This window comes from Astatotilapia calliptera, chromosome 18 (assembly GCF_964374335.1).
Source record: "Astatotilapia calliptera chromosome 18, fAstCal68.1, whole genome shotgun sequence".
Classification (NCBI taxonomy): Eukaryota; Metazoa; Chordata; class Actinopteri; order Cichliformes; family Cichlidae; genus Astatotilapia; species Astatotilapia calliptera.
The window spans coordinates 21715194-21741643 of NC_137439.1; the positions used below are offsets into that span (position 1 = coordinate 21715194).

The window sequence follows — 26450 nt, forward strand, 5'->3', positions numbered from 1 at the left end:
CCCATCTGCTTCAAGGTTGGATGTGTCCATTCAGATGCGCTTCTGTATAATTTGGTTCTAAGGAGTTGTTTTACAAGTTACTTTGGCCTTCCTATCAGCTCCAAGCAGTACGGCCATGTATGAACATCTAAATGCATTGAGTGTCTGTCATGTGATCAGCTGATAAGATATTTGCATTAAGGAGAAGTCAAACAAACATAATACATAATAAACTGGGTGTGAGTGTGCATGCACACATTAAAAGTGACACTACGGATTCTAAAATATGTGTTAAATACACTTAAATACACTCTAAGGGTAAAACTTCTCGACATTAGATTTATTTGGGTTTCAGTAAATTTCCGATACAAACAAGAATGGAAATTAAACTGTCTGAACTCTGCTCCAGTCTGCATGCCAAATATCCCCAAGCAAGATACTAACCCCAAGTTCCTCTGATTCATCCATCAGAGTACGAATCACTGTAACTGTTAGGGAGAAAGAACCTACGTAGAAAAATCACAGCAAAAAAGTGCTTGAACCAGTGAATGAGAGAAGTTGTGTAAAGTGCTTTGAGTGCTCAGGTAGGGTAGGAAAGCACTATAAAATAATCACTCTATTTACTTTAAAGTACCATCACTCGGCAGAAAATGGTAAAATAAGGCACATGAGCACTGAGCAAAACAAACATTTGTATTGCACAAGTTTACACATTTTTTTGACTTGCTTTATATCCCCATATTTCCCACAACAAATCTCTATTATGGACAAAATGTTTTCACAACATGACTCACATTTAATTTTGAATTTAATAAGTTAAGCAATTTAGACGTGAAGCTTCTACTGAAGTGACCTGATTCCACAAATACGTCAGACTTGATATAGAGGTAGCACTCTTACAATCCTCTGTCTACAAATAGGGCAATATTGCTGTGGCAGAGCCTGGTAGCAGGTGTGGCAGCAGCACACGTGTCCACAGTCCAACAGGACACAGTTACGGGGCTGACTGAGGCAAATAACACACATGGCCACGTCTTGAAGGTTGTCCTGGTCTGGTACATTAATTTGCAGTCTGTTAAATTCCCTTCTTTCCCGTTCCTGCTCCCTGAGATCCTTAAGGTGGCGGTAGTAGCGTAACCCGGCCCAGAAAATGATTGCTGCCCCTGCCAAAGCAGAAGTAATGGCCAACACTTTCCACCAAAAAGCAATGTCTTCATTCTCCCCTTGCAGGGTGTCGAAGTCCGCTGGGGTCAGGAAGTACTGTGAACCGTTAGAAGGGGGTCGCAGACTCAGAGTGCCATCTGTGTCCAGATTCAACTCGCCTACACCTGTAAGATTTGTCCCCACCTTGAGAAAAAAAAAAAGGTGTGGCACTTATCAATAAGAATATATTTTTAATATTAACAACAAATTGGGCTTTATGAAGTGAACACTAATTCATTCAAGTTTGAATAGAATGACTTACTTTGAGCATTTCCTCGATCTCCAGTTGACCTTTTGGCTTCTCCCCAGTAAAGTACTGTCCCATGAGGTCACCCAAACTGTGACTGACCTGGTGAAATTTCTCATATGTGACCTCCATGTCCAGCCCAGCGGCCTGTAAAGGCGACAAGACTCTGATTTCGGTATTATCCAGTCCCACTAATAAAAAGGGCACCGCCTCTACGTTTTCGTGCAAGAGTCGTTCATTATCTGTCCTGCAAAGGTAACGTGAGAAACAGTTTGCATATCTGATAATAAGTAGAAAAAGTTAGATGTACTGGAACTTCAGCTTGATCTGATGATGTTCTCACCATGTACGTAAAAATCCATTCCACAACAGCCTGTGTTCTTTCACCATGAATCTACGCAGCACACCAACATTTTCTATGTTGTACCAACTAATGAGAGGCTTTCCAGCTGGTTTTACACCACCTAAAATGTATACAAGCACACATACAGTAACAGGGAATGAGAGGCAGGCCGGTATACAAGTTTTCAGATTAAAAAAATAAATAAATGTACTACTCCTTATCAAAAACAAATAAAAGACTGATTACCTTCAATGACGACATACTGTAGACACGCTCCTGGAGTAACTTTCAAGAGGTCCTTGAGTTTTTTATCTATGGGTAACCGTGGAGCATTCTGGAAACATGGAGCACACACATTAAATAAGACTGACTAATTAATAAGTCATGCATTTGCTTTCCCAGTGGTTTTATGTCTTTGGTGTGTGTTAATCAGCTGGCTGTAAATGGGTACTTTTCTGTGCAGTGCTAGCAATCACAGTGTTGCTATTAATTCTATAAATGACTGGTTGTAATAGTAAATCTTTCAAAAGAACCAGTTTAGTTTGAGAAAAAGAAAAGATATGTCCCTAAAAGATCCTCATGGATTTACATCAAGACAGATGCAAATGGCATGAGCTAAAAGAACAATCAGGATGTAATCAAGAAACACAGAAAGACTAAAAGTGCACAACATAAACAGCTAAAAACTGAATAAAAAGGATGACGGGTTTCAGAAGTACAGAATAAAACTTTACACGAAATGGTCATTCTTTAAATACAGTGGGGCAAAAAAGTATTTAGTCAGCCACCGATTGTGCAAGTTCCCCCACTTAAAATGATGACAGAGGTCAGTAATTTGCACCAGAGGTACACTTCAACTGTGAGAGACAGAATGTGGAAAAAAAAATCCATGAATCCACATGGTAGGATTTGTAAAGAATTTATTCGTAAATCAGGGTGGAAAATAAGTATTTGGTCACCTCAAATAAGGAAAATCTCTGGCTCTCACAGACCTGTAACGTCTTCTGTAAGAAGCTTTTCTGTCCCCCACTCGTTACCTGTATGAATGGCACCTGTTTGAACTCATCATCTGTATAAAAGACACCTGTCCACAGCCTCAAACAGTCAGACTCCAAACTCCGCCATGGCCAAGACCAAAGAGCTTTCGAAGGACACCAGGAAAAGTATTGTAGACCTGCACCAGACTGGGAAGAGTGAATCTACAATAGGCAAGCAGCTTGGTGTGAAAAAATCAACTGTGGGAGCAATCATCAGAAAATGGAAGACATACAAGACCACTGATAATCTCCCTCGATCTGGGGCTCCATGCAAGATCTCATCCCGTGGGGTCAAAATGATCATGAGAACGGTGAGCAAAGATCCCAGAACCACACGGGGGGACCTGGTGAATGACCTGCAGAGAGCTGGGACCAAAGTAACAAAGGTCACCATCAGTAACACACTACAACGGCAGGGAATCAAATCCCGCAGTGCCAGACGTGTTCCTCTGCTGAAGCCAGTGCATGTCCAGGCTCGTCTGAAGTTTGCCAGAGAGCACATGGATGATACAGCAGAGGATTGGGAGAATGTCATGTGGTCAGATGAAACCAAAGTAGAACTTTTTGGTATAAACTCAACTCGTCGTGTTTGGAGGAAGAAGAATACTGAGTTGCATCCCAAGAACACCATACCTACTGTGAAGCATGGGGGTGGAAACATCATGCTATGGGGCTGTTTTTCTGCCAAGGGGACAGGACGACTGATCCGTGTTAAGGACAGAATGAATGGGGCCATGTATCGTGAGATTTTGAGCCAAAACCTCCTTCCATCAGTGAGAACTTTGAAGATGAAACGAGGCTGGGTCTTCCAACATGACAATGATCCAAAACACACCGCCCGGGCAACAAAGGAGTGAGAAGCATTTGAAGGTCCTGGAGTGGCCTAGCCAGTCTCCAGACCTCAACCCCATAGAAAATCTGTGGCGGGAGTTGAAAGTCCGTGTTGCTCGGCAACAGCCCCAAAACATCGCTGCTCTCGAGAAGATCTGCATGGAGGAATGGGCCAAAATACCAGCTACTGTGTGTGCAAACCTGGTAAAGACCTATAGTAAACGTTTGACCTCTGTTATTGCCAACAAAGGTTATGTTACAAAGTATTGAGTTGTATTTTTGTTATTGACCAAATACTTATTTTCCACCCTGATTTACGAATAAATTCTTTACAAATCCTACCATGTGGATTCATGGGTTTATTTTTTTTTTTTCACATTCTGTCTCTCACAGTTGAAGTGTACCTCTGGTGCAAATTACTGACCTCTGTCATCATTTTAGGTGGGGGAACTTGCACAATCGGTGGCTGACTAAATACTTTGCCCAACTGTATCTTACACCTTCATCTGTGAAATGTCAGTTGCAGCCTGATCTTCTGATACAACACCCCCTTGCATCTGTCCATTGCCACTATTTCTTCTTGCACAAATGGAGCCAACACTTCCAAGTTTGATTTTTTTTCCCTTCAAAATACTATTTCAGTTTTATTCTTGACATTTTGTTTTTATTCTCAGAATGTCAATTTTTTGCATTTTTGTCCAAATTCTCCATCTTAACTTTTTAGTGCAATATAGCCACAGATGTGCTCACTGTTCTCACCTACAGCTTTATAACAGCGATGCAAGTTTGTTTTTACAGTGTCTATTGCAATATGGTGAAGATAAACTAAATGTTACTGTGATATATGGCTCACCTTATACATTTAAACTACTCCAAATCCTGTTGTGTTATTTCTCTACCCAGATTAATTGTTCACATCTCTGAAAAAATTACTAACATCTGAGAAGGGACCTTAACTCTTCCATCAAAAACATATGAGCTGTAATCTCTAATGAGGGGTTTGAAGTAGAAGCTTCTTAGAGGTTTAGTCTTCCAATAAAGCTAATTACACAAAATTAACAACTCACGTTGAGTTTGTCTATTGTTGTTCGGCTCTTCTTATATAGGTAGAAGGAGAAGCCTGAGAGAGCAAGGCTGACTCCAAGACACGCTGCCTCTGAAATTGTCACGAAGAATCCTTCCATTGGCCCCGTGTCTCCTGTAACGGCTCCAAGAGCACCTGCACAAACACAAAAGAAGAAGAAGAAGAATCACCTGTCTGTAAACCCACAGCTGCGGGGCTCATGGCTATGTTGTGACATGCTTTGATGTGCCTACACGATGTGGCAGTGATTACTGGCTGATTTGAGGTACGTGTGGGACATAACAAAGGAACTGATAATATTGCCTCTCTAACTATGTACAGTGTTAATTATCTGCCATACATTTTGAACTGCAGCCTTTTGTGATAAAGAGGAACATTATTTTTCTTCTAATACAGACTCACCAGCATGTCTTTTGTTTTCACACTGCAAAATAAAAATATGGGATTAATGTTGATAAAAAGCTAGCAACAGGTAGTCTTCCTCGTTTTTCAGCTTCTCCCTTTAGGGGTTACCACAGCAGATTAGCTACCTCCCTAGATCCATATCTGTTACATGAGCCCTGTGCATGTCCACCTTTACTACATCTGTGCATCTTTACTGTGTGCTTCCTCTACATATTTTTACATAGGACGAAGTGTGTTACATAAACCAGGCAATATACCACAACATTCATAGCCCAAGCTGGTTAGCAATGCCCATCCCAATGGCATACACAATCTATATCATACATACACACATTATAATACAAAAATCAAACACAACAAAATGCCACCACGCACAAACGAGGTTATGTTGAAATACCATAAGAAACAACAAATTATTAACAGCTGCATAACTGCTTCGATTGAATTTTAAAATGATGCCAATGAGACTGCTAAATTTCTCTCTGGTCTGATCAAAGGCACAGGACATATTTATTCCAACAATTTCTCTGTGAAATTTATTTCTGGAGTCCAGCAGCAAAAACATCAAGATGCAGCGTACAGCAAAGTGACTCAGGAGCTCAAAAATATAATATAATATGACAGAAAAGACAAACCAGCTTATTAAGGTAAGAGTTAGAAAAAGTTGGAGAACAAATAAAAATGGGAAAAGCAAACAAACAAATGTGACTCCATAATATGAAGGAAAATGATTTTGGACACTTAGCTGTTCTTGATCACTCTGACATTAAAATTAAAACTTCAACAAGCTGCAGTCACACGTTATTTGATGGAAAGCTTGAATAAAATGTATTTCCACTGTCTGAAGTTTCATTTCTTTGCTGTGCCTTTTAAAACATGTTTACATGCTGTTATTCTCCTGATCGTTTTCCCTACAACAAAGTTAGCTGCTAGCCAGCTAACGTTGACATGGCTCCAGTGACCTCTAAAGATTTTTTTTAAACAGTCATATAAGAAACACTTAGAAGTTTATAAAACACATATATTTCAACAAGAATTAGAACTAATAATAAGTTTGTTTTTTATACCTGTAAAGGAAACGAAACCTTCCCAGTATTCACTCTGCAGCACCGTGTATCTGACGTGCGGTGACAGAGTTGTCACGTGACGAAGTCTGGGCGCATGCGTCAGTTACGGCCTCCGCGTACACGTCGCTACGCCGCGGACATGGCAGGAGTTGGAAGTGTGCGGAGAAAGTCTCCCGTTTCCCCGTCCCCGCTGTGGGGGAAACTCCATACGCTTTGGCAGGACAAGTATTTGCTCTTGTTCAAGACGGAATACACCTTGCTGGTGGTTTCAGTTTTGTGGTTCCTGGAGATCGGCATCAATGTGTGGGTCATACAGAAAGTAGCATGTAAGTAGCTGGTCGACTAGTTAGCACGCTATTGTATTTTGACGTTTATCTGAACGCGGCTGAAGGCTAAGTAGCTAGCGTCAGAAAAGTATTAGCTTTGCCTGCCACCTGTCAAAGGGAATTTACTGTCACTGCATGACCAAATACAATGGTTTACTCTCTCCCAACGTCAAATAACGTCCATTACTTTTAAGACTATATACAACCAAAGGTAGCTGTTTCAATAGTAAATACAAGAAGTAAACTTCTAAAGGCAAAGTAACTGCTCACTTTTTACACGTCCACATACAAGACGGAACTGCAACAGAAAAATACCAATAATATTTTCTCCTTCTTAAATTGATTGTTTGTTCTGGTTGAGTTGTCTTTTCCAGAACCTATCGTCATCACTGAGCATGACTATTGAGCATGCATCAAGATATTCACATCCACATCATCGTTATTATTAATATTATTATGTACTGCAGACACTGAGATCGACTGGAAAGCATACATGGATGAAGTGGAAGGAGTTATCAATGGCACCTATGACTACACCCAGCTGAAAGGGGACACAGGCCCTTTGGTGTGAGTTTCAAAATGATGTAGTTCTCTCCATACCACGCTTTTCAGTGCAGGTCTCCTAGATAATTTGGAACACTGTTGTTGTAGGTACCCAGCTGGGTTCGTCTACATCTTCACAGCTCTCTACTACATTACCGGCCATGGGGTGAACATCCGTCTGGGCCAGTACATTTTTGCTTTTTTCTACCTCCTCACACTGCTGCTTGTCTTCAGAATATACTATCGCACCAAAAAGGTGAGCCTAATGTTAATACTAATGTGCCAGGAACCCTATATATTAAGCAGCATGTCATTTTGCTAAAACGCTCATTGAAACATGGGCGTGTCCTTGTGTGGAATTCAACTTTTATACCCTACAGAAACAAAATTTAATGTTATTTTCAGAATATTCTCACACATTAATTCATTAGTTTTCTGTTGCATATCTGGCTCTGGGTTCCAGGGCCAGAACCACAAAAATACTGAGACCTCCCTTTTCCTCTACTTGCAGCTCTTCTTTTTCTGAGCCACTTGCAGAATTAATCTCTTTAGCGTTTCTTCTAATAATTAATCTCACAAATAATTAAATCTCCTTCTTTTTTTTTCTCCAGGTTCCTCCCTATGTGTTCTTCTTCGTGTGCTGTGCATCCTATCGGATCCACTCCATCTTTGTGCTCCGTCTCTTTAATGACTCAGTGGCCATGATGCTGCTGTTTGCAGCTGTCAATCTCTTCATAGATGGATACTGGACTCTGGGCTGTGGCCTCTACAGGCAAGTGTGCACTCTTCTTTAAAGCGGATACTCATTTATTGGCTTCCCCTAAATCAACAAGTGGCACCTGTACATCTGTAATGTGTTACATACCTTCTACATTGTCATTGTTAATTTTTCCTGAGAGTAGCAAGATGAAATTACAACTCAATCTTTTCCTCTTTCTGACAGTTTAGCAGTATCTGTGAAAATGAACGTGCTTCTCTTTGCCCCTGGATTACTTTTCCTCCTCCTGTCAGAGTTTGGTCTAATGAAGACGATCCCCAAGTTATCGCTGTGTGCAGGCATACAGGTAAATATACACATTAAAACAGGTACAGCTTGACTGTAGTACTCTGTCCACAGTAAATTTTAGCAAATGACTGTATTTTGCTAACATCATCTCTTTCTTTATCTTATGTGGCAGGTTGTGTTGGGGCTCCCTTTCCTCCTAGAGAATCCCGTTGGTTACATGAGCCGTGCCTTTGATCTTGGCCGCCAGTTCATGTTTAAGTGGACGGTCAACTGGCGCTTCCTGCCAGAATGGCTCTTTTTGAATCGCTACTTCCACTTACTCCTGCTGGCCGCTCATCTGCTCACCCTGCTGCTCTTTGCCTTCCGCCGCTGGAAGAGGTGAGATAGACTTTGAATGTGCCAGGGATACACTGGGAACACTGTTTTCTTTTTACATTTATAAATGCTTTGCATGATAACATACTGATCAAAACCACATCATTATGACAATGCATGACAGGTGTCATGAAAAAATGGAAGGCGATTTCAGCAGGATTGTCACTACTTTATACTCTGCAGAGACATTTAGGCCACAAGGAAATGCAATTGATTTCTAGTAACAGCACTAAATGGTTGTTGGTATTTCAGGGTTCTCATCAGTCAGCAGCAGAAACCTTTTTATGTTTTACTAATACACACGTACCTCCTAGATCTCTAAAATGGCAAATAACCATATTCTGTCTGTGGCACCAGACCAGGAGAAAGCATCTTTGAACTTCTAAAGGAACCAGGCAAGAGGAAAATCCCAGCTCAGAAAAGCACTGTGGATCATATCCTTTTGTTCCATTTCAATCTACTCCTGTCTTTAATGTGAAATATATTTTTAAGTAAGTCTGTTGTTAGATGTTACTATGAATCTGCAGGCCTTGTTGACAGAATGAAAAAAATCATACAGAAAACTCTTCTCAGCAAGATTTGTGGATCTTAATTATTTTGAGTAACTGGGTCAAGATTTCTGGACAGAGAACCAAAAACTTAGTGCTTAAAGTTCCACTGTATTCAAGAGGAGACAGACATAGAGTCACAGGAAAAGAAGGTTTTCTCTTCCAAAACTCTGCAAAAACAAAAAAACTTGTGGTGCTACTTGTTGTGGGAAACCTGGTGACAAGTGAGCACCTGAAATTAGCTTTGCTTTGAACATTCTCTTTACAGGACACAGGACATGGTAAAACAATGCTTAGCAGATTTTTTCATATGATCTTCCAGACATGCCTTTTTTTTGTCCTTATCTGAAAATCACAGATTGTGCTGATTCTGTTCACCTGTAACTTCATTGGCATGTGCTTCAGTCGCTCATTGCACTACCAGTTTTACGTCTGGTACTTCCACTCGCTGCCTTACCTGCTGTGGAGTGGAGGTGTCAAGAAGCTGGCCCATCTGCTCAGGTGAGACAGAATCACAAGTCCTGAAGCATAGCACCTCCCTGAACACTCTGCCACATCTTAATGAAAAACTGTTTTATTTTTGCATGCAGGGTCCTGATCCTGGGTCTGATCGAGCTTTCGTGGAACACCTATCCCTCTACTAACAGCAGCTCAGCTGCCCTTCACGTCTGTCACCTCATCATCCTGTTATGTCTCTGGCTAGCTCCACCTTTGCTTTCAGCTGCAGCAGAAACACAAGAGCAGAAAGCTGTAAAGGACAAACGCCACTGAGCCCCGGCCTGATCGGACCAGAAGTATTATTCGGCTGAATCAGCTGATGACAAGCCCGCTCCATCCTCCTGTCTTTGATCCTGACAGCACCAGTGCAAAGGGCGGTCGCTGTGGTAGACTGTTTATAAGTGAATTAAAGGAGCCATTTAAAGCTTCTCACTGCTTAAAGTGAAGGATGCGTCATGTGTGTGCAGACTGATGCCCACACGATGGAATAATATGCAGTTGCAGAGATAAGAAGAGAAAATAAGAATTCTCTGGTTTAGTTTTAGATAGAAAATAAGAAGAGTGGAGGCTATGAGAATGTCATGGATGTTATGCTGTGTGGAAAGAATTGATTACATGAGCTCTATTCCCACTTACTGTGGTACAACTACACTCAGTCCATAATTCCTCTGGTCTAGTCATGTAGGCTGATATCATCTCAAGTTTTTATTTACTGGTGCTCAGGATGATCGTATATTGAAAGTGTCAATAATGTGCATAAGAACTTGAACGCCAAGCTTTAAAATAACTGCATAGCAAGCGTAAGCTTGTGGCATTTCCTCTGCCACAGTTATGAAACATAAGTATTCTCTATCGAAGGGGATGTTTTTTTGTATTTTTACACAAATGTGTAAAAGTCAGCTGTGGACAATCAGTCTGTTTGTCTGATTTCTGTAACTTGTCATCCTCTGTTGTGAGTGGCCGCACTCATAGATGGATTTAATGTGAGAAACATGCAGTAGACTGAAAAACGGCAAATGGATTCTACTAAACCCGTGTGGTCGTCATTGTTACACAATACAACAAATGGTTGAATTTTAGTGTTTTTTATTATTTTTACCAACAATCATTTCACTGTTTAAAGCTCATCTTTGTTTAATTTATCAAATAATCATCTTGATAATCAAAATCTTCATTTTACAGTAACTGTGATTACATATTTGGTATAGTAGTATATTATACTGGCTGCAAACTAAAAGCTAGACTACAAAAAGCCCATTTAGATGATAAAGGCATATTTGTGATTGCATAAAGCACACTGATCATAAAAGGCCCCCTGGTCTATGGCATGTAGTATTAGAATGAACTTGGCACTGCCTAAGTTAATAAAACACGATTTTTCCATGTAAAGGCATTTAGAGTCACTATCGTTGGGAAATGGTGAGAATGCTAACAATCAGAGTTGGCTTGGTTTCCTCTGAGACGATTGTCTCACATATTATTTGGGTTATAACACAGCATGTTCAGCTGAATGTTCTCATCCCAGTGGCGCAGCAGCAGGAACAGCTGTCTGGCTGCTCCCTTAAGCCCTGCCATGTCCAGTCCCTCGGGCAGCTTCTGACAGCGCAGCCATGAGTCTGCTTTTGCTGCTACCAGTTCCCACTCCATAAAGTAGCCGGCACACCGGTGCTCTAGCCACGCTAGGGCCACAGCTGTGGCCCAAGTTGAGCCCTCCAGATCCTCTTGAGCCAACTGGCTGCTCCCTTGGAGGTAAGCTTGCTCAGGTGTAGAGCCTTCATATATATCTGTCTCTGACCCACGGCCACTGTCTGCTTGGCCGAGGTTCTGGTTCTGAAAGGGGCTGATGGATAACTCCAAAGAACCCTCTTCAGAGCTGGGGAGGTCAGTGGGAGAGGTGACAGGGTCTTGTTCAGAGAGGTATCTTCGGCGAAGCCTCGATTCCAAAATTAGGGGAGTATCATCTGGAGTGTGGTGGAAAGGTGGAATGGCTGGTCTGACAAAGGAGCAAGCGGAAGGAGAGAAGGTAACGTGGTGACCAGAGGGAGCACCAGGAGGTTTGGCACTAGTGGACAAGGATGGAGCACTGGGAGATGTGCAGCGTAAGGCTGGGCTGAGACTACGGCGGTGGAGACTGTATGGCGATGCTCTTTTAAGGCGGTCCAGAGGAATCTGGACACAGTCAGAGTAGATCTCAGTCAGAAGAAAAGCTCCTGATGCCAGCTGCAGACGAACCTGAGGAGTCATAACAGACATGGGTAATGAGCACACTTGAAGATGAGTGCACAGTATTACAATGCTGCAAATGCACTTTGCCTTTAACGTGGCAGTGTTTCTCTTTTGCACACTATTTGTCATAGCACGTGGTTTAACTTTCCAAAGTTCTTCTGCCTTTAAATGTTGACTGACTCCAGGAGTTTGCAGAATGAATTTGGGAGCTGATGGTATGTATTGTGTGCTGGGTAAACAAATAAAGTGGACACAACTTTAGCACTTCACTGTTTTCCATGTTGGCACAGCTCACCAGGGGCAGGTAGTCTGGAGCTTCACTTTCAGGATGTTTCTCAGTCTCGGCAGATAAGCAGTGGGACTTGACAGGCACCTGCTTTCCTGATGAAATGGAGGACCTGAGCCTGCCCAGCGGGAACCTGGAATTAAAAAAAACAAAACAGGTACGCTAAAAAAAAAAAATCTAACATTTAAAGAGAGTGCAATTTGCCAGTGGAGATGTGGGAGTTGTGCGTACACCCTTGTGGTCTGCATGTCATTATAACACTGCTGTTTCAGTGAGAACACTACCGCTAACTAAACAAAAGACAAATTACATGGATTCAGAGTGTCAGATTTAACAGGAGCCTCGCAAAAAAGAAATCCTATGAATACTTCCGTATAATCTACATCAGAATTCACTACAACAGTGAGTTTTGCAACAACTTTTGACAATTTGCAGTTAGAAACCTTTGTTGTGATGGGAGTCGCTAAAGACATGTCACGTGTAAGGGTTGTTGGGTTTGAATTAGCGTGCAGCTGCAGTGAACAGCCATATGCCTGCGTGAAAAGATGAACCCTGACCTGAACAACATTCACTGCATCAATCACGGTTAGAACCTACAGTCTGTGCTGTATGAGTTCCAGGGCCGAGTTGTTTTCACATATTTATTAACTCCTACACTTCAGTAAATGGCCCATCATTCACTCTCAGGACATTTACAGATGTGGGTAAACAGAGTGGTGATGCTGTGGCTCATTTCTTACATTTAAGTAACATGTGCACAAACCGGAGTGTATACATGAACAACTTTAAAGTAGGAGCTTTTCAAGTAACTACAGTATTTGTTTTCGTGTCTTACTTCTTAGGAGTTTTTAGCGCCTTTTAGTCCTTTCATGCTGTTTATTTTATTGCATCTTTGTCAGTCTCACACAAACTGTTAAAAGAGTTTAATATGAAAGTCTTACCTGGTGCCAAAGAAGCTCTCCATTGACTTGCTCTCTATAGATCGCTGTGAGCGAGTGCTCGGGGTGCCTGTTGCCATGGCTGTAGTGTAGTAGGAGCTGCCCCCTACACCTGGGATGACATTAAAACATTAAATTGTATTGTTTTATCAGCTCAGTGATAAAAGTGGTGTTTTCTGATTGTGCTTAAAGGCTCAGCTCATCCAGATTAAACAAAACTGATCAGAGGTATTTTACATGGATCTGGAACTAAATGAATAAAAGCAAATATGTCTGTGCGATTGGATACCAATAAAGTTAAGGAAGATTTATTTAGATGAACTGATCCTTTAAGAGCTTCTTCACAAGTTGTGTGTGTAATGGAGTCGGGGGAGAGGGGTCCTCCTTTTTCTCCTTCTCACCACAGCTTTCTCTTCAGAAGCCTCGAGACTACATACACCAGAGTTTTCCCTGAGCGAACGGACAGCAGTACTTACTAGAGTCCCAGGATGTTACACTACAGGGTGAGGCAGGAGTGTCATCTCTGTCTGAGAGATACAAAGATTGTTGATGACCTAAAGTCTTGATAACAGAAATGGGTGCTGGCATCATTCGGTCGTTCTTACCTGTAGAGTTCCAGGTGTCTTCCACCTCTGCACTGTCTCCAGTGGTGTGCCGTCTGCCCAGACCTACAGAATAAGTCCTCTGCCTACGAATTCCTGACTGAAAAGCCTGCCTGTTTCCCAAATGTAGCCCTGCAGACACACACAAATAATCAGAACACAATGTGGACCCTTAAAAATATCAACTGAATCCAACAATAAATAAAAATAACATTTAAAATGGTGCTTCTGTAATTCACTTAGCACTGTTTTCCTTAAGTTAGAGAATTCAGAAGAGCTATTGATTTTCCTTCCGTCTGTCCGTCCATCCCTCCATTATCCAAATCAAGGTCAGGGGGATCAGACACAAATACAGAATTATACAGACCTGTTACTGCCAAAGTCTTTCAAGCTGCATGCTCTAAACTTGCATACACATAAAACCAGGCTTCAAAGAGAAGACAAATTCTAATGCTTGATTCCTCATAACACCAATGAGAAGATCAGGATTGTTCTTTACAGATATCTTATTATCATTGACAAGTAAACAAAACTTCCTGGATGAAAGTTGAGCTGAGAGTTTATTCTGTGTATGTGTGTTGGTAGGTGGCACACCTGTGGTTTGCACATCCATGTCAGCCAAGCCTTTGTTGGGATTGCTGTCAGTGGTGGTGAAGGCTGTGTACATACAGATGATGTTACAGTGCTTACTTGTCTGGATAGCCTTTGTACGATATCGCTTCGCTGAGCCTAAGAAGCCATCAAACAGAGGAATAGTAAGAGATGCACAGTAGTTTGGAGATAACGGCACATTAATCAGTAGGAAAAAGCAACCGGTAAACCGCCCACCATGTCCAATGTCGCTCTCTTTCTCTGCCATTTTCTCAAAGTCTCTTATAACTGAGCGAGCGGTCAGTTGGTGAATGATCTCCTGGCACGATTTCCCTCCTCTTCCTTCTTCACCTCCCCTTCCATATACCCCACTTACTTCAATGTCCTGACTCTCAGGGGTCCAGAGGTGCCCCAGGTCTACAGTGACCTCCCAGGACACAGGCCTGCCACTCAGGACACCATGAATAAGGGAACGGCACTGGCCTGGGGGAGGACTGTCAGGCGGGACAGCAGCGAAGAGATACTCTGGATCTGTGAAACTGTCCCAGTCCAGAGGGGAGGCGGGAAACAAGAGTCCATCTAAGGGGCAGAGCGAAAAATAGGATAGAAATTTTACGGGACTGAATAAATAAATATGATCCTATTTTCTTTGCAGTGAAACTTACTGGAGTCGGTGAGGCTTCTGTGGGACGCTGTCCCTCGTGGTGTTGGCTGTGTCTCCGCGTCACTTTCTTCCAGCTTCCCTCCCAGTGTTTGGTCAAAGGAGACCCTCTCCAGAGCCCTTCTCAGCCGATGCATCTCTAATTCACCCTGGGGGGACGAAAAACTTCGCGCTGCCATCGTTGAACGTGCTAGTGCTTTTTGTCTCCTACGAGACTCCTCAGCTCCATCCAGACACCCGTTCTGGTTGTAAAAGGGGGACAAGCAAAGAGAAGTAGGTTTGGGTATCATTTTGCTTTTCTCTGCAGTATGTTAAGGTCATTAGATTGAAATGTATTTGCCATGTTGCAAGAATAACTTTGCAGCAACCTCCTGTGATATACTGACTGTGTGCTTCAGCTGTGCATGACTCAAATAAGCAGTCTTTTTAATTTATATGATCTTTCTTCCAAAGGAAAGATAGAAGTTTATAGTTATATATAGTTGTTATATTTTCATGTCTTGTTTTGTCTGTGTGTTCCCAATTACTTACTAAATTCCCAAAAAAAAGTCTGTCAGTCTTTAGTCTTACTTTTTTGGTCCCGCTGTCTGGGGATTTGACTGAAAGGTCTTGCTGCCATGATGAGTCTGCCCAGCGAGACAGGGATGATCTCTGTTCTGGAGGGGGCATCTTCTCGAGGCCTTGGGGCAGAGACCCTGTATCGAGCACTGGACCAGAGCAGTGACAGCTGGAGAGAAAGCCCCCGTCAGAATTTGAGGCATGTATGTGAGAGTGGGACTGCGTTTGTAGACTTCGTTCACTGCTGAGTGAGCAGCGAGTGAGGATGTACTGCTCCTGAATGTAAGAGCTCTCCTGGATCCTCTTCCTCACATCGCTGGACCAGTCCAACTCCACACCTATAGTGGACAAAAGCCTGTTGTTAGCCACTGTGGTTTAAAGTGTGCTGGCAAATGCAAATGTTCGTGATGAGTGACCAACCTGGACTGGTGCCTGTGTCTGTGTCTTTGGCACAGGAGAACTCAGAGGATATCTCTCTAGAAATTTCCCTCAGTGCTTCCTCCAACTCAGTGCCATCTGCACATGTCACCACAGGCATGAGCTCAGAGGCAGGAGGAGGTGAAAGCTCATCGTTCGACTGGCCAAAAACTGAACCCGTAGAACCACGAAGTAAATCTTTGTAGCTCTGTTCCTGAAGCAAAAAAATAAAATGCAAAGATTACATTTAAAAAAATGGTACAGTACTGTGCAAAAATATGGGGCCAACCCTCACTTCTGCATATTTTGGTAGAAAAACTGGAAATGGCTTCAGCAATGTATTAAAATATACATGTACAAAAATACAGCTTATAAAGCAAAAAGAAAGAGTTTGAAACTCATTAGAATTCTACAAAGTCAATATTTGGACGATCTTTTTTTCTCCAACATAGCCTGAACTGTCTTTGGCAGCGTTCTCATAGGTTCTCTAAGTAATCTTCAGGAATAGGTTTCCAGGTGCAAAAATAATACTTTATCCCTGCCAAACTGTGTTATCTTTGACATTTGTCATAGATTCAACTAAAGGAATGGGAACAAAGTGCCTAAAGATACAATTTAACATTTGTTCTTTGCTAAGTTGTCTGTTATGTGGAGACACAAGACTGGTTCATCCATTTAGTTTGGTGTGTTATTTATGATTGAATGATTCATAGGTCAGTTATAGCTCTAAAGTTGGTCAGCTACAAGGACTGGACTAACAACGAGCGAAAAATCAGCAAATGTCCAAAGATAAACTCTGCAAGAGTTTCAGAAACCCTGGAGAACTCTTGCTCAAGAACACTGTAAAAATACAATAACATTTGACTCACTTGAAGCAACATAAACAAATAAGTGCTGACTTAATATTTTACATGGTAATGCACACAGAGTAATACCTCTGCCTTTTTTGCTTTGAAACTGGTCATGTCGTAAAGCGTGCAGTATCCTATGAGGCGGTTCCCGGGGTAGAGTGGAGGGATTTCATTGGGTGTAAGAAGAGCCTCCATGTTTTCTGGCAGATACCAGTCGATCCGTACGTCAGTCAGAACAGGTTCAAAGGCCTTCTTCAGGGGCTTGATTAACTGTTGCAGAAATGGGGAGAAGAAGTAAACGTATCAAACTAATTAAAAAAACACTTTTTCCGTGATTTGTCATAAGCTAAAAAATTGGTAAACTTAAACTTATACATGTATATCTTCAATGGCTAACAGTTGTTAAACTAACTATAAAAGCCATACTATGAAAATACTAAAGTAAAATAACTCTAAATTATACTTAAATGCTTGAGTAGTTATTACACTTTACGACTGCTAGTTGCTTTTCTCTATGCTGAAATGCTAATGTAATGCCCCAAGGTTTACATATGTATTCTTTCAAGACTTTGCTTTTAATTAATTTGCAATTCTTTTCACTCCAATAGGTGGCAGTGCTGCAGCGCTGCTGACCTTGGGCTGGAGTCTCTCCTCATCATCCAAGAACTCTGTAGTCCCTCCTGTCAGTTTGGCAACGCCCTGCAGGAGTCTCCTGCAGGCTCGTGGACCAAGGCCTAAGCCAAAGCATCTGCAAAGGTGATACAGTGTGTACATTACATTTTTATCACGTCACAAGAGAAAATTTAATTATGATATTAAATTGTGGATGATTTTCACTGTTTGTGTTATAACAGTTTATTTTTTATGTCTATTGAAGTAGCCTGAAAATAACCTAAAATGTTGCTTCTATGTCGCTTACAAATAGAAAATGTAGAGTCATCAAACAGACACTGGTGGAGATCACCAGCCATTTGGCTAGCTAAGAGTTTAAATGGCTCAGGGGACGGAATAATCGAAAAAGGCTGAGTTCTTGAGCAGCAGTCTGGCTGGCTAAATATGGAAACAGAAGCTCAAAATGATGTACAACACCTTCTCAGGTGCAGACTGCAGTGAGATGGCAATCTAATTTACACTGGGCAGAATTAGATGTTTTCCATAAGAATAAAGAAACGAACAAACGTGTTCCTAGTTTGCTAAAGGACAGCGAAAAATTACAGTGGAGAAAGTCAGTCCGACAGGCGAATACTAATAAGGCATAAATGAAGTCATTCTGCATCTGGGGAAAACCAGAGGGGCGTGACTCTTACTGCAGAGGAGAGCACTTAACGGGATTACTGGGCGGGGCTGAAAAATACTTCAAGCCTTTCTTGTCTTTCTTCCACAGAGCTTTGCTCTCAGGTCTTTATGATCACTGTTTGCTTGGGTCCACGCTCTGTTTCTCTTGCTGTCCTCCCCCATATACTGTCTCTGTCATGTCATTCACCTGGTTCTGCCTCCATTCACTCTCCTTTACTTATCTCCTGCTTCCTAACCTCACTGATTTAATGGTTTATTTAATATTGCATTTTTATTAACCAGCTGTTGCAACTATTGTCAGTTTTATCTGTCTGTCATGATAGATAACTAGCTGCTCCCTCTGTACCCTCCTTCGCACATAATATCCATACCTGCCAGCACACGCGTTTCTGCGTACTAGCTCCAGCACTCTAGCTACATTGCTGATGGATCCATCTGTAATAATAAAGACCTGGCGAGGGTACGAGCGCTGCATGGGCTGTTGATAGACCCAGAAGAGCGCCCCCAGCAGGTTGGTGCCTCGCATGTCAGCTCTCATCCTCTGGACGTACTCGTAGGCCCGAGTTAGTGTGACCTGCACGCAAACACACAAGTGATTAAAGTGGGGATGCAATCAGATCCTGAGTAAAGGAGGGAGAAGCAAACAACTCCTGTCGAACCGCAGCGCCTGTGCAAACATGTTGCCAGGATAAATTTACTGTTTGTTATCAGATGCACTAATTAGCCTGTGAGGGAAGCAACAAATTAAATCAACCCTTCTCTAATAAAGACAGCACAAACAAACACACATTAGCACCTGCCTTAAAATGACCTCAGTTCACATGGTGGATAAACATAGCTGTCAGTGCAGGAGATGGAGGGACACGTCCTGCCTAAGTGAAAATGCATGAAAGGCCACCATATGGCGAGGAGAATGTGGAAAGACTGTTTGTGCTTGCAGCCCCGGGTCTGGATAAAACCTGATACTCTGCTACTAAGGCAACCCAAGAACTGACCTATTGCCTGATTAGAGAGTAGAAAACAGAACAGATAGTCCTGAACGACTGAATGACATTTTGTGTTCAGAAAAACATCATCCAAATGCTCCGTGTGTTCTCGTTTACTGGAAGGGATTCACAGATATCATGAAAAACACTGAAAATCTTTTAAAAATACCCAATTCAGGGGCAAAGCTCATTAGGTAATACTGACATCAGTGCAAAGCTTGCTGGAGGTGAACAGGGGCTTGATGGTGGTACCAAATCCCACAATGTTGAGCATTGTGCCAGAAGGTAGACTCTTGAGTGCCACCACCATGGCTTCCTGTCAGAATAAGAAAGCATATACAGGATGGAGCCAGAGTCATATACATATATATACATTCTCAAATCTGAACTTCATGTTTTATTTGCATGCTTTTGACTACTGCTCACTTTCACACGCTGGATGTTGGCGCCACTCATGCTGCCACTGCGATCAATGAGAAACAGCAGCTCCCTGGTGGCTTTGTGCACTTCCAGAGGTTCACGCAGCAAGTCGGGGCAGAAATTGAGCATCAACACAGGGCTGCACAGAATGTCTTTGTGGTATCGCTTCCTGACAAACTCCAGCTGCAGGCGAAGAAGGAAAATCAGCAATGAAAGCTTAACGTCTTGAGAAAGGTGTATTTAAATGCTTGACAGCAGGAAAAAACGAACAAACCTTTCTTTCAGGTTCTGAATCCTTGCGGGTGCATCGGATGAAATCTCGACGGGAGCAGATTTGCTGTTCATATTGGCTGAAGGAGAGCCTGCCTCTCTCTAAGATGACCAAGGGGCTGTGAGGTTCTGAGGAAGGGTTTAAAAGTCAGAATAAAAAGAAAATCACAGCAATGAAAAGTTCAGACCTTCCCAAACCACTTTGTCATCGCTCACCGCTGAGGTGCAAAATAATCTCTATGTGTCTGTCATAGGGATGCTCCTGTGCCAAGGTGATGTAGGTGGCAGAGGCACTTTGGGCACTTGGATCTGCATCAGCCCTCAGAGCGTGAGTAGGGCTCTCCAGTCCTATCAATAAAGAGAGGCAAAAAATGAAAATCAGTAAACATATTACAATGTTTTGAATGAGTTAATTTTTCTTTACAGCTCACACTAGTGAAGATTAAATCTGTTTCATCGTCTGGCTGTGTTTGGACTGAGATCGCCTATGAAGCTATTCATTTTATTCAGTAATGAGATTGCCTGCTGTTCTCATATTTCATAATGGTTGAGATGAAAACCACTGAATCAGCCTTATTTGAGGAGACAGGCAGTACCAGCCAGCAGACAGGCCCCTCTGACCAGCAGCTGGAAGTTCAGCTCATAAGGTGCCAGGTTGACAGCTGGGCTGGTGAAGATGGCGTGCGCACACTGCTGCTGAGAGTGCACGATCCGATCTTGTTTTCCTGAGGTGGCACCAAAACAACTGGTCGCCCTACAAAAACAAGAAAAAAAGGCGCACAATGGGAAGTTTTTTAGGAAAATAATATGAAAGAAGTGGGGGGGAAAAATCAGGAGTCCACGTCTGATAAATACCCAGTTTCATCAGACTTCCCTCCACTTTCACTCTTGCTTGGAGTCATTTTCCCAGTGACAAGCGGGGTAAGGAGTGTGGGGTAGACGATCCGAATGGCTCCGTTTTCTAATGTGGGAAGTTCTAGTGTCGTGCTTATGATGATCGACACTATATCCATGGGGCCAATGACTCCGGTGCCCACGATGAAAGTGGTTCTCTCCAGGTCCTCATCCAGGATCAGATGTCCTAAAGCCCAAAATACAATGTTGTGTTAGAACCTTATGTTAAATTTTCAAGACTGTCTGCGACATCATTAATAAATATGAAAATACATGTAGATGAATGTGAAAAGAGCACATGATTGAAAACCTAGCACACAAACGCACATTAATTGCTGGTATTTACTCAGAATAATCCATCACCATCAGCTGAATTAAATAAACTGTTCTGTGGTCTGCAGTTAAGTAGATATGTTTCTACTAAGTGAATGCCGTTACAACATTAGGCAGGGATCCAGATCAGATGGCCTTCCTCATCTGACACAGAACGGACTTACCGTACTGAAGCCACATTATTACTGCAGCATCAGTACACAAATGTTTTGCAGTTATATAAAACATTTTTATTATAAGCTAAAAGCCGATTTTATTGCTTTAGTGTCATGCAGCATCAGCATCAGCATCAGTATCAAGGGCTTTTCAAACTAAATATATGCATTTCACAAGTGTAAAGATGGCTTTTTCAGATAGCCCTCTCTATGTCTGCGCTAGACTGTCTGCAAGGAGAGAAGCAATGAATCATGTCTGCAGCAGTATCCATAAATAATATTATATATCATTTATAATATTATATATATTTAAATGCAAGCTGGTATAACTCTAATGTTTATTCCTTACAATTCTGAAATTGTATCAGAGAAAAATGTAACAACTTCAACATAATATTTTTGCCTTCACGGCATTCTTCCATCCTCCCCCTCACCGTTGGTGCATTGCATGTCTAGACTGGGGCTCCCACAGCAGCCCCACTCCAGGCCATTCCCTTCAAGACCAACTCCAGGGCAGCAATCCAAACAGCAGTCCTTTAACTTTCCTCGGCTTTGGATCTGGACCCCAACCAACCGGCCTGCGATCACGGCTTCAAAGCCCACCACAACCTCCTTTTCACCGAGAGGGTATATGAACACACCTGGATGAAGGTTACAGACACACAAGCTGCTAAGACACATAAAACTGAAACAGGCTTTTGCTAAAGAAATGTTCATAAGTAAAATAAGTACAGTAGATATTTCTAAGATCGGGGGATCTGGAGCCAGTTGCATACCTTAAGTTCTCTTCTTAGGTAAGACATAATATGGAAAACCTTAATACGTTTCTTTTGTCAGGATACTAGTTTAGCTCGCTGGGTTGAATAGGTGACTGAGCTGTTGTAGGGTTTATGGAAGAGCCTGGGTTCAAATCTACCCTTGAGATTGGTCACTGCGTGTCTTTCTCCCAGCTTTCCTTAACCAAATTTCCTTCAAAGAACAAGATATTTTTTCACTGAAAGATATTTTTCAGCAGTAAAATAAACAACAATTGCTTTGCTTTTTACCTTACATTTTGTGCTAAGTTTACTCTGTCGTAAAGGAATGAATCCAACAAACACATTTGTTTTTTTTTAATTTCCTCACTTATTGTAATAAATCTGGCTATACTGTTAAGTTAGAGTCAGGGCTATAGGTCTTTTCTTCTTCTTACTTGGTAAGTTAGGTCTTTTGTGCATCACTTTGACTGGCTGTAAGGTATTCATTAAGTAGAAGATAAGCAGAAAATCTTACTTGAATAAATGGTAAATGGTAAATGGCCTGTATTTATATAGCGCTTTACTAGTCCCTAAGGACCCCAAAGCGCTTTACATATCCAGTCATCCACCCATTCACACACTGGTGATGGCAAGCTACATTGTAGCCACAGCCACCCTGGGGCGCACTGACAGAGGCGAGCATCAAGGGCTTTTAATAAAGTAAACACTTCAAGGAAAACTTAGGGAGAAGACTTAAAGTTGTTTTGTGCCATCAGCTCCTGCTGCGCTGCCTTCATGGCATATAATGTGTAAGACAGTGGCAGCTTTTTGAACAAATTTAATAGGGGCAAAGCAAATACTATGTTTAGTCTTCTGGAACATTCATACAGGGGCTCCTGATTATTAAAGGAAGTAAAAAACTTGTCAGTTATTCTGAATATACAGAAAATTAATAGACATACTACTATTGTATGTTTGCTTGTTTATTTCATCGAATGGCCAGTTTTGGTCATGTTGGTTTTAGATGTCTTTGATAATGATAAAGTACAAATAAACATGAAAGAGATTTGTTGATTTTTACTCTTCATCTTTACTTCAAAGTATCTGGTGTTCCTCACGGGCCAAGTCTTGTCCCACTCCCAATTTTAATCTGGGATTATCATTATCCTTTGCACTCAAAAACTCTTTTTCTTGTGTCTCGTGGTATATTATAATATCACAGTTTAGCTACACTAAACTTGGCAGTTAGTACTCACCTTCTACAGATTCTATGTCAGCGTTGGCATAGGTAAGGTGCGCAGTGATGCCCATGGAGCAACCATTAGCACAAGATTTGATGCAGGAGGCTTTGAGTAGCAGTGGTTTCCATGTAGAGCGGTTTCTCAGCCCCACCATCTTTTCTGTAAAATTAAGCCTCTGCCCTGCTGGTTGGATCAAAACACAGGTACACAAATGGCCAGCACAGACAGGAAGGGGAACATGTGAGTGTGCATTTAAATTCTCTCATTTTCTATTCAGAGCACAATTACAATGATCCTTGTAAACCAGACCTGATTTTTGCTGCTCAAATTAACACTAAACAAAAACAGATAAGTTCCCAATTTTATGTGTATACACAACGTAGGCCATATATTTCTTGTTTATATGTGCAGGCATATCAGTTATTGGCCATCTAACATCCTATCGTGTCTCCTCAAGCTCGTAGCAACCAACTGTGATAGCTGGAGTATAACAGGCTTGGTTAATCATTAACACTGCAGGTCAGCACTTGCTCCATTATGCATCATGCCTAGCATTTGCAATTAGCTGCTAATCTCTATGCAAAGCCACATGTTCTTAAAACTGCAGTGCCATACTTACTTCAGTCTTTTCTAACTGCAGGAAGAAATAATACAGTATTAAAACTTGTTAAGATATGTCCTAATTTTCATGTATGTAATTAAAACTGTACTCAATAAGTCTTCATGACTGATCACTTCATAACTGTAAGTGCAACAGGTGCTGAAACCTATGTATAGCTTACTTAGTGAGTGGTAGGGTGAACTAAACTCTGTGTGTGTGTATGTACGTGTGTTTGAGTATGCACACATGGGTGCATTTGTGTGCGTGCGTCTGTGTGTGTGTGTGTGTGTGTGTGTGTGTGTGTGTTTGCTGTGTTCAAGGTAATGGTCTTTTCACATCTACCTTTCTAACAAGATCAACAGCCTCCATCTGGCTACTGTGCTCTCAGTGCATAACAAGCAAATAAATGTCTGGTTTGTCAAAGTAGGGCAAAGTAATACTGCTAGAACACACGTGAAAGGAAAAGTACAACAGCGGCCCTCTTTGGGCTATTCAGAACAAGATCTCTGACAAAGCTAATGAATAATCTTGATAGAAGATCTGTTTAGGTTTATTGCTGACAAAAAAAGTAAGACACAGATAATGACATCTTTACACAGTAAGTGTGTGCATGTGTGCATGCATATAATACATATTGTAGAATAAAGATGAAAATTATGTATGCATGTACATATTAACCTTCAAGAGTTGTTCCTGAAACAAGTATGTATATATATATATATATATTTATATATATATGAAATATGAAAACAAATACTGCAACATATCCTGTAACATATTCAGGTGCATGAAAAGTCGCCATGGCACCCACTATTCAAACTGTATGCATTAAAAGTAGACTGAAATCTTAGAAAGTGATGATCCTGTGTTTGTTTGCCAAGACTTAATCAAGCAGTCCGGTGTTTGCAGTAGCAGAGGTGGTTGCGAATTGGCTCTGGGCAACACTGCAGTCTCCTCATGACAGTTACAATCCCCAGATAACAAGCAAAATAATCGTCCAGGAACACTTACTGTGCTGTGTCTGCTAATTTGCCTCTCTGTCCAGTCCCTGCATCACTCCGCCACCACATCTGCTTGCGGGTTTCCCAAGTGATACGTTAGGAGTTTTCCTGTTAACAGATACTGCTTTCTGCTCTCCCTCCCTCCCTCTCTGTCTCTCTCGCTCCCTCCTTCTGTCTCTCCTTGCCTCTGTCCATAAATCCAGCAGTTGCCCTATAAAGAAAGTCAAGTCACAAAGCACTGTCACAAATGCATATTCATTAATGAACAACAAATATGGTACAAAGCTAATAGCTGATAAAAACATCTTCATGTACAACTGATTATTTGGCCCATTCATGCATCTACTGTAGCTACATAAAGTCTGTACAAATGTGTTTTCATTGCCTGGCAACGCATTAAAATGACTCTTTCAGATTAACAACAGGTCTCACTGCTGCTATCAATCACCAGCATGCATCTCCACACGAACCCACATTTCCTGTTATGTGAAATGTCATTTGCTTACCTGCTTTGACCTGAGCCAAGGGGATGATCGGAAACTATGATCGGGAACCTGATGTTGAGGCAAAAGCTCAGATCGGTAAGTGAGGCAGAGCCTGCTTTTCATCCAGACAATTGGCCGTGATGGTAGCAGCACCATAATTCATGGCTAATGGTTTGGCTAGGGAGAGAAAGGGGGGGGGGGGGGGGGGGTGATGTGTTCTGCCTCTCCCAACAGGTCAGTCAGAAGCAGCAGTAGGCATGGGGAGGTGACACCAAGGAAGGAACAGGTTTTTGTCCTCCAGTCTACATTTCAGTGGGTCTAACACTGCAAAGAATTAAAAAATTAATTCAATCTGTCATCTGAGACCATGGTTTGAAATATAAATTTTACAGAATTTTAAAAAGTATTAAAAATGTGTTAAAAGAGCATCACAGTTGGGTTCATATCTAGTTAGACAGTGAAAGCAGTAAAAGTTCTGGAGTTTTGAATTTGACAGAAACTCTAGCTATGCAAATTAAGCTCATTGTTATATAAGTATGAGAGGCGCCTTCATGAATGTAAAGAGGTTTTAGTTCAGGATGCAAACCTGTAACTCAAGAACAGAAAGGCCTGATTGAACTGCCAGGTGAAAATGGATGAACTTTAACTAAAAATAATGGGAAGAGTGTGCAGAGGGAAAGAATGACTGCAAATGGAACTGGGTCACTAATGTTCACTAATGATGCAAATTCTAATATTCATGAAACTAAATTTAGGGCATTAATCGCTGATCAGATTCAGTCAACTGCTGCAAAAGTGATAGTGTGGCGCCACACAACACAGGGGGATAGTGACAAACTGAACCAGGGGCTTCTTTAAGCAAAGAAATGTAACAATCTTAAAGCTTGGACGTCTTTTACTGTTTGCGAAACTGTAAGCAGAGAGACTCACTAACAAGCAGCAAAAAACAGCTGCAGAAAAGGCCTGGCAGAGCGTCACAAAAAAAATGCTGATTAAAGAAACTTAAAAAATGAAAACATTTCTGTCACTGCTAAACTTAATGTCATATATGTAAGCAGATATATAGATAGAACATTTTGCAAGACAAGTAACTGTATTCATTTTATTGATTATTTGTTTATTTGCTTAGTTTTATCCACTACTTTTTGGCAGTTCAATGTGGTACAGGTGTAAGTGTGTGTGTGTGTGTGTGTGTGTGTGTGTGTGTGTGTGTGTGTGTGTGTGTGTGTGTGTGTGTGTGTGTATGAGACAGAAAAGCAGATACATACAAAGAGAAAGGAAGCAGGTAAGGTCAGCATAGTAGAGTACCATCTCCTGATAGTTCACCTGAAGAGCACTCTGTTTGTTTTTGATGTTCATGGGAAGACATGAGACACTGTACAATACTGTCTGTTTTTTATATTGCATCA

The 26450-nt window shown here is 41.6% G+C and overlaps 3 protein-coding genes across 5 annotated transcripts; 1 reads left to right on the forward strand and 2 right to left on the reverse strand.

The window, feature by feature from the left end:
- Positions 1-298: 298 nt before the first annotated feature.
- On the reverse strand, positions 299-6335 carry mul2 (mitochondrial E3 ubiquitin protein ligase 2). Of its 2 annotated transcripts, XM_080293147.1 has the most exons (7): positions 6197-6311; positions 5127-5148; positions 4708-4859; positions 2019-2106; positions 1773-1893; positions 1445-1676; positions 299-1326 (listed from the first exon to the last, which is right to left on the reverse strand). In XM_080293147.1, exons 3-7 carry the CDS (start codon positions 4822-4824, stop codon positions 850-852), a joined length of 1035 nt encoding a protein of 344 aa, XP_080149273.1. In that variant the 5' UTR covers positions 4825-4859; positions 5127-5148; positions 6197-6311; the 3' UTR covers positions 299-849. The 2 variants fall into 2 exon arrangements, with proteins under 2 accessions (XP_080149273.1, XP_026005845.2); XM_026150060.2 differs by lacking the exon at positions 5127-5148 and having other exon boundaries at positions 6197-6335.
- Positions 6276-10571, forward strand: alg3 (ALG3 alpha-1,3- mannosyltransferase). The gene is made up of 9 exons (XM_080293146.1): positions 6276-6522; positions 6990-7089; positions 7174-7321; positions 7677-7837; positions 8009-8129; positions 8244-8449; positions 8804-8879; positions 9350-9495; positions 9585-10571. The coding sequence occupies exons 1-9, from the start codon at positions 6291-6293 to the stop codon at positions 9763-9765; spliced, it is 1371 nt and encodes a 456-aa protein (XP_080149272.1). The 5' UTR covers positions 6276-6290; the 3' UTR covers positions 9766-10571.
- vwa5b2 (von Willebrand factor A domain containing 5B2) lies at positions 10562-24732 on the reverse strand. Of its 2 annotated transcripts, XM_026150062.2 has the most exons (22): positions 24567-24731; positions 22970-23137; positions 21411-21617; positions 20450-20675; positions 20191-20348; positions 19811-19942; positions 19599-19723; positions 19331-19507; positions 19110-19220; positions 18290-18492; positions 17256-17370; positions 16707-16892; positions 15775-15985; positions 15367-15692; positions 14801-15038; positions 14373-14714; positions 14139-14273; positions 13548-13676; positions 13419-13469; positions 12946-13054; positions 12014-12137; positions 10562-11724 (listed from the first exon to the last, which is right to left on the reverse strand). In XM_026150062.2, the coding sequence occupies exons 2-22, from the start codon at positions 23106-23108 to the stop codon at positions 10963-10965; spliced, it is 4206 nt and encodes a 1401-aa protein (XP_026005847.2). In that variant the 5' UTR covers positions 23109-23137; positions 24567-24731; the 3' UTR covers positions 10562-10962. The 2 variants fall into 2 exon arrangements, with proteins under 2 accessions (XP_026005847.2, XP_080149269.1); XM_080293143.1 differs by having other exon boundaries at positions 13419-13676; positions 24567-24732.
- Between the last annotated feature and the right edge of the window lie 1718 nt (positions 24733-26450).